Source organism: Ipomoea triloba, chromosome 1 (assembly GCF_003576645.1).
Source record: "Ipomoea triloba cultivar NCNSP0323 chromosome 1, ASM357664v1".
In the NCBI taxonomy this organism is placed as follows: Eukaryota; Viridiplantae; Streptophyta; class Magnoliopsida; order Solanales; family Convolvulaceae; genus Ipomoea; species Ipomoea triloba.
In genome coordinates, this window is record NC_044916.1 from 12,015,572 (window position 1) to 12,027,765 (window position 12,194).

A 12,194-nucleotide genomic window follows, 5' to 3' on the forward strand; every position below is an offset into this window, starting at 1 on the left:
ATTATGTTTGCAGTTAATTCAGTTAAATTATTAATCAAAATAACTGAATAGACACCCCTATTGATTATAGTATGGGAATTGTATTAAGGATTCCAGATGCATTAATGCCAATAAATATATTATACAATATTATTTTGACATTAATATGTAATACTTAATACAACTCCCTTTTAACTAGCTTAATATAAATATTAAATAATATTTCTGAATTATGTTCGTATTTTTGAGCACGTGATATTTTACTTTAATCTTTTGATGTAAAAAAATTGTTACACCGTTAAATATTATATTAGTTCAGTGTTAAATACTAAATGAGTTTACCTATTTGCGCTTCAGTCGTTATACTGGGGACCATGGGTCATGATTGATATTGCAGTTGTGTTGAATTGATATTGTAGTTGTGTTGAAAGGATACTGCAGTTGTGTTGAAAGGTAACTGCAGTTGTGCGGAACAGAGGCCGTGTCATCCATCTGAAACTGTAGTTGTGTTAAACGAATACTGCAGTTGTGTTGAACGGATGAATGTCCTCTGTTCTGTGCAACTGCAGTTTTCTTTCAATACAAATGCAGTATCTGTTCAACACAACTGCAATATCAGCTATGATCATGGTCCACAATATAATTTGCGTCTGCGCTTAGCTTAATACATTACTTATCAAAATAATATACTTAATTAAATACTATATATATATATATATATATACACACACACACATACATATTTATCTAGACAAATTATCTTTATTATAAATACATATAGATAAAATATATATGTAATAAAATATAATAATTAAATCATCTTAATATAAATTTAAAATTAAGTTAATAATTAAATTTTAATATAATAAAGATTATGTGATTTGTGTTATTTATTTATTATTTTAATATAATCATAAGTTTAATATTAAGTATTAATGTTGAGCACTGCGAAAGACCAATGGTCTAGTGACACCCGTTGTCCCGATTTACACTCCCACATATTGTGCTTCAGTAGGTTCAGAAAGTAGCTATGAACATATACTACATTGTAACAGAGTCAGTAGTACTCAAAAAAAATGTTAAGCACTTATTTTTATGCATATAAATACTAGTAATTATATACGTACAAAAAAGTAAGTATAAATTAAAAGTTTTTTTTTTTTTTTTGGAAAACATAAATTACAAATAATTAGTTTGTACTTTATTGGAATATTTTAGAATATTTTGTATATTAGCTATTTTTGAACTTACAATATTTGTATTTTATGTGTATTTTATGTTTCCTTACTCCGAATCCGAACGTGGACGCCACCACGCCAAAACTATTTCCGTTTTATTCTCATTAAAATTCCCATTCTACCCCTCATCTAGACCCGCTAATACTCGCTCCTAACTACCTAGAGTCCACGACGGCCATAAAGACATATTAGTTTTACAAATTTGACACTGTTAAGGATTAAACTCAACCTTTATTCATTACATTTAAAACAAATGTACATTACACCTGAACGGACTGCTCATCAAATCCGGTCCGCGATATATATATATACACGGAGTATTATTTTTATTAGAGAGAAATTGGTATATATATATATATTTTCAAAAAAAAAAATATACCAATTTCTCTCTCTAAAAATATGAAAAATAGAATGAAACACGGAACACGAAGCATCGCAAACTCTGTCTCTTTCTCTCTCTAGGGTTTGACAAAAATCCGTCCGGCTTCTGTGGTGCCTGTTGACAGAAATTCTTCAACCTTTGTCCTCTCTCACTCTTTCCTCAAATTTCCAGTTTCCGGAGAGATAGTTTCTCTCCCGGGAACTTTTCTCCTGCAGTTTCTCAGTTTCCAGGTACGCTTCTCTCGGTATATGTAATGTATTCTACGAAAATCTGTGTACATGTGTATGGTATATATATGTTCGCATTATCTTTTCGGGGTTGATTGGACGGGAATTTATGGTTTTGTATTGATGTTTTGCAGGGGTTTTATTGCGTATGTTATGATTGAGGATTGAGGATTGAGGATAGAGGATAATACGTAGATTTGTTTGAGTATTATTTAAGTACAGGATTTTAATGGGTTAAATAATTACCTTATATGTTTTATTTTTTTATTTTTAATTTATTTTTAATTTTTTAAAAAATCTTTCTGGGGCATTGATTGTGGATTTGGGGTTTGAGGGTTTGATTGGCTGCGTATCAGTGTATGGATTCTGAGAATATGTCCCCGTCGACTAGCCTGGCAAAATGCTGCGACTGTGAGTGCAGCTGTTCCTTGATGAACGGGCAGTTTTCAGGGGAATGGCTTCGTTCTGTGAAGCGAAAGTATGATGAGGTCGATGACGCCACACTTAAGGTTATCTTACCTCAGAATGCCCGGATTGAGGTACAAGATGAATGTTCTGCACTTCGCGAAATGGTCAGCAGTCAGCAGCAGGCCATTCAGGATTTAAGTGTTGAGTTGGATGAGGAGAGGAATGCAGCCTCTTCGGCGGCCAATGAGGCTATGTCAATGATCTTGAGGCTGCAAAGAGAGAAGGCGGAGGCTCAGATGGAATTTAGACAATTCAAGAGATTTACGGAGGAGAAAGTGGCGCATGACCAGCAGGAGCTAGCTTCTTTGGAGAACTTATTGTATACGAGGGACCAAGTAATTCAGTCATTGGAATGTGAGGTGAGAATGTATAAACACAGAATAATGAGTTATGGGTTCACCGAGGCTGAGGCTGAGGCTGAAGCAAGGGGTGGTCATTTGAGTTGGAATGATGGTGCAGCTGAGGGTTCCGATGATTACCCCCTAATAAAATGCTTCGATCAGAATCTAGTGAACTATGGCCTCAATAATGGGGGTAATGAGGCTATGGATGTTGAGGAACGTGTGTTTGGGGAGACCCCTCGGTCACAACATCAATTTCAAGATCTGGAGTGTAGGATCGTCCAGTTGGAGAAGAGTCCCCGGATCAGTCATCCTGATGCGGAGTTTAACGATAACAATGTGCTTGATAAGGTCGCAATTGGTCAATCTCCAAGGAGGCCTAGGCATTTGAGGGAAATCTCAACTGATAGTTCTGCTACTTTCATTGCAACAAATAAAGATATGGATGATGAATTTGTGGCTCAATCTCCAATGTTCGGTGGAAATTCAAGGAAGATAGGTGTTTCAGAGGCACACGAGTGTTCAAACTTGAGGAAGGTGAATACTTCAACTAAAGTTGAAGATGACGATGACACGGGTGACAGAGTTTACACAATTGATTCCATTCATCAAGGGGCAGGATATAATGGTGTAACTAATCCCAAAACCCCTGTCAAAATAGCTGATGATTATACCACAACTCCAAGGTATTCATTGAACTATACAGATATGGAAGATTCTGATATGAAGAAGCTGTATGCGAGGATTCAAGCACTTGAGGCTGATAAGGAGTCAATGAGGCAGACAATTATGTCAATGCGGACTGAGAAAGCACAGCTGGAATTGCTGAAGGAGATCGCCCAACAGTTGTACAAAGACATGTCACCTGCAGCAAGGAGGGCACCTGTGAGGAAGACCTCTATCAATGGGAGCTTTTCATTCTTCTCATTATTCAAGGTATTATAATAACAAAGTTAATGATACAGAACAAATATACCACCCAGTATTTGCATTAAATTTGTGTCACATAAATTACATAATTACCTTCCAATATAAATATGTGCCTTATCTTCTTGCTTTCTAATTCAGTAATTCTAACTAGCCCCAGTTCCTTTTTGTAACAGCCAGAAATGATAGAGAATAGAGGAAAAGCATAACCATTTCCAATTTCAAGATCTTTCTACATTGTTATGCAAAATAGTGAAATACTTGGTTTTGAAATTCACTTATTCCGATCCATTTCAAGTTTTCAACATTACCTTTTAACAATTGAGAGTTGAAACTGCCAAAAAAATTGTCTTTATCCCCCAAAGTAACTGCCTAAATTAGTGTGCTATTTAATTATCTGTTACTATAGAGCATTACCTATTTAACTACTCTTTAATAGAATTTATCTTTCGAGTTTATGGAAATTTTAATCATAAAGCAGTCCCCAGTTGAATTCCTCTACTTTATCCAGCTGGCCTTTAATTGTATGATTTAATGTCCAAAATGGATCTCAAGCCCATCCTAGAATGTACAGAGCAAGTGGTATGATTTCTCAGAGACATGGAATTTACACTTGTGTGCATACTATTGCATGAAATGTGATTTTTGTCAAGCATAAAATTTCTCTTACTAATGGGAAATAACGGAGTTTTTGGGCTTAAGTTTAGGAGGACGATTGCATATATTGCTTTATTATTTCATAGGGTTTTATGACAAGAACATACAGTACAAGGCTTTTGCAGGCTTATGTGTGAATTTGGGCTTCATTTATCTTTTATTATTATTATCATATGTATTAGTTAATGGCTCATGGTATGATCTAATCTTCCATTTTAGCTCATATTTTAATTTGTTTTGTCCAGTGGATCATACCCTTTGCCTTCTGGAGGAAGAGAACGCGTCGATGCAAGTGAGTAGATCCTTCTCAACTTCATTTCATAATTTTTGAGTTTGTTTCTTTACTCTGCACTTACCAAACTCCATTATTCTTGTTATTTATAGTACCTCTGTCAACATATGAACCATTACCCCTGTATCTGTTTTAATTCATACCTTGCAATATGCTCATAGGGATCCTTGTTTGGGTTTAGATGGGTCATAAACTTGATACCTTGGGTGAAGTTACTATTGGTTTTGGCGTTTCATTCTAATATTGATTTAGTCTCTCCTAAAAATTATTCTCTCCATCTGACATGTCCCAAATCTGTGGCCCGAACTTACATACTTGGCATTGTCTTTAGGTATCCGTTTGGAATATCAGGCAACAATCCAGGCTTGCTATTGCTTTTAGACAAGGGACCTCGTGTAGGGCAATGGAGATGCCTTACGAGCACACAGGTCTGACGCCAGATTGTATATCAATGTCTGAGACTTGTTATCATGAGTGTGTGTGTATGTAGAGTGGATTTTAGTGAAGGCATGGTGGTTGTAGGTATTACATTCTTTTATCCGGGATTCCACGCTCTGGAAATTAGGGTCGGTTTTTGGCTTGCTTTTAGCCTGCAGGTTTGAGTTCTGATAGTTTCATATACTGTACATGGCAAGATTTGTTAGTGATTCAAGTGTGATATAAGTGGCATTGTTAGCAGTATTCTACAATGTACATAACAATGTGTTTTAATTGGTGATGTGATGAGCTTATGATATGATTATGTCGTGAATTAAGTTGAACTTTAAATATAATGCAGTTTAAACCAAAGATAATGCGTATTCAAAAAAAAAACCAAAGATAATGCTGCTCATTGTAGGGCAGCATGTCTCATAGAGGTTGATTATCAACTTGTAAAGTTCATTATACGCGGTGCCCCTTCATTTTAATAAACAGGTTGATTAGTTCATTTTTGTTTGAAAAGTGTTTGGTAACACCGTTGATTGGTCCTAATATGTTAAAAATGAAAAGGTAAAATTTTGGGGTTTTGCAAGAGGAGTGGAATTTTTCTCGTTTATGTTTACAAATGCAAAACTATTGTGGTTTTTATTAAAACAGATTAAAAGTCTAGCAACTGTTGTAGGTACACGTCAAACTATCAAATATATTTTTAGTTTGGTTCGTGATTTGAATTCGAATATTTTAATTCGAATTTGAATTATTTGAATCCGAATCCGAATTCAAATACATATTCGATTTGAATTTTATTCGAATCGAATACGAATCATAATGTATTTGTTTCAATTATATTCAAATATGTTCGAAATATATATATATATATATATATATATGTATATATATGTATATATATAATTTTTTTTTAAAAATAATATATTAAAAGAATATTAGTATAATAGTATATTAATAGAAAATTTTATCTTAATTTATTGGAGAACTTGTAAAAAAAAAGTTAGGCATTTTAAATTCGAATATTTGAGTCGAATCAAATATATTCGAATAATGTAGTCAAATCGAATACGAAATTTTTTTTAGATTCGAATATTTATCGAATACGAATTCAAATAGTTCTCAAAATAGTCGAATTCGAATCGAATAGTAAGATATTTGACTCGATTCGATTCGTAAATAAACTTTATTTTATTTTAATTTTTACTTTTTTTTGTCTGAATGTTTTTCTATTATTCCTCTTCTCTTCCTTCTCTTTCCTATTTGTTATTGTAAAAAGAGTTAATTCTAGGATAGTCCTTCAACTATTAACTTTTACCAATTTTTGTCCTCGACTTTTAATTTGACCAAAATTGGTCCCTTAACTATTGATTTTGTTCCAATTTTAGTCCTTCCATTCTGTTAAATCTTTGTTAAATAGGTGTTAAAATTTAGGGAAAAAATGTAAAACTAAATATTTTGCGGTAAAATTAGTGCATTCTTCTTGCAGATTGAAGTTGATGTTTCTGCTGCTTTATATTTCGTTTGTAGGTTCGAAGAAATTAGTTGTACTGCATATGTTCTGTTAGTCTGTGTTGCATATGTTCGAACAAATTAGCGTATTGTATGTTGGCTTGTGGGCAATTTATAATTTGATGATAGCAATACTACAAAATATATGGGTATGGGAAAGTGGTTTGGGCAGCAATAATTTGATGATAGCAATCATCAAATGGAGAAGAAAAGTTAAAATATTTTATTTTACATTTTTGTCATCAATTTTAACACATATTACGTATTTAACAAATAATTAACAGAAGGACTAAAATTGGAACAAAATCAATAGTTAAAGGACGAACTTTGGTCAAATTAAAAGTTAATGACAAAAATTGATAAAAGCGAATAGTGAAAGGACCATTTCTGAAATTAACTCTCGTAAAAACTATAAAAAAAAAAACTTGCATTGTTGAGGTAATGAAGTTGCTCTTAGAGTAAATTTTTTTTTTTTATATCAATTGATTGTATTTTATTTTTTTTAAAGTTTAATTTACACTTCATTTTTTTTAATTATAACATTACTAATAAAAGCAATAAATAATAATAATAATCATTCTTACTGTCTAGAATTTAAAAAATTAAGAATGAACAAGAGAGAGAAATAATTTATTTTATTTTATTTAAGTTTATGTGTATTGACAAGGGAGAGAGAATTGACTAAATTAGCAATAGGAGAGAGAATGTGCTAATATGACATGATGCACCTTCTGTATACTTTTTTATTTTGATTATTTCTTTTAATATCATTTTATTATTATGTTTATAATATAATAGGAATGTGAGACCCATTGTAGGGATGTAAAATAAAAAAGGATAATTTATACATTTGATGATGTGGAAGTGAGACCCATTTTAGAAAATGAGAGAGATTTGCAGGGATAAGGATAACCTAATAGATTTGTTATAAATAATAGAATTAAGTGGATATTATTGTTGTATTTTATAACTGTTGGAACGGTCGCATTATTACCATTAAGTATAGTAGTTACACTTGTACATTATATATATATGATGTAACCCTTTGTATTGGTTGATGTTGATGAAATGGAATCTTGACTATCCTTCCTTACTTATCTCTTGCCTATTATTCTACATTTGTTTTTACAATTATATTGTTAATTCAAATTAGGAGCTAAAAGCCAACGAGCATAACCTATTATAATAAGATTCAGCTAATGACCATTTACACTCCCACATGGACGGGAGTGAGTTCGAGCCTTAGTGGAGCCAACTGTTGACTCTTTGTGCTTCATTAGGTTGAAAAAGTTCCTACATTGTAATAGAGTCAGTAGTACTAAAAAAACAAGAATCATGTTTTATATGATTTTACATGTTACTAGTTAATAAATAGTAAACAATTAAATTACTAGACATTTTCTTTATAAATTGTTATTAATATTATCTACTAAATAAAATAGCTAACACAACTTGTTATTAGTAGCTTAAAACGTGATTTTTGTTTGGGCAAGAATGACAGCAAATTATACCATGGACCAATGTTTACCTTGCATTATAAATCTTGCTTCAAAAATAACCTTAAGATTCTGTATTGTAATTGACACATTATGTACTTGTAGTTGATAATTTCTATACATGTAGTTATTATATTATGTATCAACAATTATCAAGTTATTTATTTACATGTAAACAAAAAGTTAATTTTAAGTACAAAATATGTTAATTGACAGTACAAAATTTTATATCGTGGTTTACAATGCAATATAAACTCTGATTTATGGTATAACAATCGAAGAATGACGTACGTTTGGGGGGATATTTCTCTTTGATATGAAGGGACTGAAAGTAAAGTTCAATGTCAATCTAAAGACAAAAATTGAATGCGTCAACAACTAAATGATTGAATTTACTATTCATAAATGGATGATTAAAAGTGTTATTATTTGCAGTGAAAATGAAAATCTAAGTGGATGTGACTGTTTGGTGACATATGTCACGTACATAATTGAGGATTTGTGTGACGTACACGTGGCAAAACAAAGAACCGCGTAGCAAAACTATGTATTTTTGTGTGGTGCGTTTCTACGTTGTCTTCCAACCTCAATTGTTCACTTCATAAGCATCAGCATCAGCATGGATCAACCGCTGCTTCCTACTCTGATTATTACGCCTAACCACATCAATTAGTGTTATTGCTCATTCCCACCGTCCATTCCTTTTAACGATGCGTTTGGTTGGAAGAGAAATTTAGAAAGAAAGAAATTGTAATTCGATGAAAAAAGAATAAAGTACAAATAATGTAGAAATTCAAATTACATAATGAGGAGTAAAATTATTAAGAATTGAGAAGGAAAAAGTGATATAAAAACTAAAATACCTTAATAATAATAGTCATCATCGTCAAGAGCAAAATGATCATTTCTTTTAGTTTGTTTTTACTTTCCCATTGCTCTGAATTACCATTCCTAGGGAGGAGAGGGGAGGGGGGTCCAAGAATTCCAATTCCACAAATGGAGAAAACTGCGATTCTCTGCAACCAAACACTGCAATTCGGGTGGTCAAAAAATTGTGTTATAACAGGGCGTTTGGTTGGGAGGAGGGAATTAGGGTGGAAACGAATTGTAATTCGGTGGAATTGCAATTCAATGAATAAAGTAGGAATTGAAATTACAGTGTTTGGTTGTAGAAATAAGAGTACATGGAATTGAAAGGTAAGAAGCGACAAAATGACTAATATGCTCATATGTTATGGTAGATGTAGTAGTAGTAGTAGTAATAATAATAATAATAATTCTTTCAAAATAATAATAATAATAATAATAATAATAATAATTCTTTCAAATTAAAAAAAAAAAAAGACAAAGGGTATGGGAGGAGGGCCAAAATTGTCTTTACACCAACAAATTGCCCATCCTCTCCACCGAATTGCAATTCATGGGGTACCCCATGAATTGCAATTCAACATTTGGAGGGAATTGCAATTTTGCGAAATTGCAATTTTCTCCAACCAAACACTGTAGTTTGGGAGTTCACTGGAATTGCAATTCAATCCCTCCCAAACTACATCCAACCAAACAGGCCATAATTGAATTGCAACTACATCTAACCAAACAACCCATTATATCCCACTCCTCTAAGATTGAGAGTTGTGTTTGTACTTAATATGATTTCGTAAACTTAACAAATTATTTGAGTTATTATTGACATCATAGTACTTGATTAGTTTGATATATAATATTACCGACACTTGTGACTTGTCATTTGGTAATAGAACATTAGCTCGAGCTCAGATTGACTATGACGAAAAGTCTTAAGAACCCTAGAATAGTACTCTTCATAAGGTTAGAGTGGCCGATTCATCCTCATTTGGACCGCCTATTTAATTCATCTGTCAACTTTGAAGATGCATGGAGTTTGTTACAAGTATCCTAGGTTTATGCATGCTGATAGCCCCATTTACAAGGAGAATCACCTTTGGATACGCATCTCCATCCTATTAAGTTTCTTGTAACAACTAGATGTCATGTCATGTTATGTTATAAATATAATTTAAATGTACTAAGAATGAGCTCAATACTTTGCTCAATTGAATATATACAGTTCTTAGGCTTACATTGAGTGACCTAAAACTCTTTGTTTATTCCATTATTATGCCATTAATACTCTCCAATTAAAATCTTGTGCTTAGCTTACAATTTATGTTGAGATCATAAGTTAACAAACACTAACATGTAGCAAACTGTGAACTACACTTTTGTCACTCTATATTTAATATAATTATGGAATAAGGGTCAAATAGGCCACTGAACTACACACCAAAATGTAATTAGGCCATCGAACTCAAAAACAATGCAATTAGGTCCCTGAACTACACAAAATCATGCAATTTGGTCCAAAATGACTTGTTTTACCTGCTTTGCCGGTTACCAATTTTAAAAATAATATTTTAAAATAATTTTAAATAAAATAATTAATTAAAATTAAAATTAAAAAAAAAAAAAAAAACACACACAGACTTTAATCGTCTCTGGCCAGAAGTGTTCTTTTTTTTTTTTTTTAATTTTAATTAATTATTTTATTTAAAATTATTTTAAAATATTTTTAAAAAAATTGGTAACCAGCGGGTAAAACAAGTCATTTTGGATCAAATTGCATGATTTTGTGTAATTTAGGGACCCAATTGCATTGTTTTTGAGTTCGATGGCCTAATTACATTTTTGTGTGTAGTTTAGTGGCCTATTTGTTATTTAATTGTAGCATATTATATTAAATATTAGTGACATAAATACTAACCGTACTTGATATATCTCACTACATTTGCATATTTGTACCATATACAATACAATATCAATGCCGACCAATACTTTAATTTATAATTTTTTCTAAAATCATATTTTTAATTGTAATTTAAGCAAGAGGGATTAAACTAAGTATTTCTTTTTCTAAAAAATAGAAAATAAAATTACCAAAAAGCCCTGCACATACATTTGGCATGATTGATTATTCATTATCTAATCCTAGTTATAAAATTCCCCACAATTTTGAATCCACAAAAGTGGAAAGACAACCACATGGTTCATCGTTGGGCACTTGGGACAAGGCTCATTAACCATTTGTGGAATTGTGCTGCCATCCTAGAAAGGGAACCCCAAACAAAAGAAGAGTCCTAACTTGATTTGTCAAAGAGGAGATGATGAGTATGAAATTGTTTGTCTTTTCTTCTCCATTATTGGACCAATTTGTCTTAATTACTTAAATTTAGCATATACCACAATATACCATTTGATTCCACCTTTTAAATTTATACCTTAACTTTTAATTTTGAAAAATTTATTCTTGTATTTTAAAATTTGTTTAGCATTCAATTTAAGTATTTGAAATGTCATAGTTTTGTAGGCATTTTGTCAAATTAGATACTTCTTTGCCTATGAGAAAAGTTTAGATTGGTTGTGAGATTATTATAGAATAAAATAACAAAATATGTTAAAATAAAAAATTATTAACTACAAGAAAAATTGTAAATTTTGCCCCTCCATAATATGTCAATAATTATCAATGTCACCCCTGAATTATTAGTGGTGTAAATGTTGCCCCTCAATTTCCAAAAATGGTACATATATTGCCCCTCTCGTACCAAAGAAGGGGCAATATATATAGGAAGAGGTTCAGGTGAGAAGAAAATCACAGGTGAGAAATGAGAATGAATATATATGTGTCTGTGTGTGTGTGTCTGTGTGTGTGTGTGTCTAATATATCACTTCAATGTGAGAGTGTGCGATTAGACTTTTAGTAGCATGTTTTAGTCCTCTTTCTCATTACTTAGAAAATTTGAGCCACCAATTCAGGTACACGATATTATCATTATTATCTGGACAACATCGCAACCCATATGTATGTATGTATGTATATATGTATGTATGTATGTATATACATACACACATACATATACATATATATATATATATATATAATTGTGTTCGATCAAATGAGAACACATGCCTAACAGAGAAATAAGAACTCATCGTAGCTATCCATCTGAATAGATATAACAGATTAAAAGCACTACTTTAAGTCAAACAAGAAAAAAAAATTAAAACCTTTGACTAAACTCTAAAAAATGATAATGTTTTCCAGGAATCATTTTCTAAGTATTTTCCCATCAAATAATGAAGAGGCAAGAAGCAATATCTAGTGGGCCGGGGTGTTTTTTGTAATTTAAAGTTCCCCTCCTTGGATTGCCACTCTAAAGTCTGAAAAATGAAA

At 31.9% G+C, this 12,194-nt stretch overlaps 1 protein-coding gene across 1 annotated transcript; it reads left to right on the plus strand.

Annotated features, from left to right (window-relative positions):
• Positions 1-1,605: 1,605 nt before the first annotated feature.
• LOC116029779 (myosin-binding protein 7-like) lies at positions 1,606-5,262 on the plus strand. The gene is made up of 4 exons (XM_031271823.1): positions 1,606-1,829; positions 1,961-3,571; positions 4,465-4,511; positions 4,843-5,262. The coding sequence occupies exons 2-4, from the start codon at positions 2,186-2,188 to the stop codon at positions 4,943-4,945; spliced, it is 1,536 nt and encodes a 511-aa protein (XP_031127683.1). The 5' UTR covers positions 1,606-1,829; positions 1,961-2,185; the 3' UTR covers positions 4,946-5,262.
• The last annotated feature ends 6,932 nt before the right edge of the window (positions 5,263-12,194 follow it).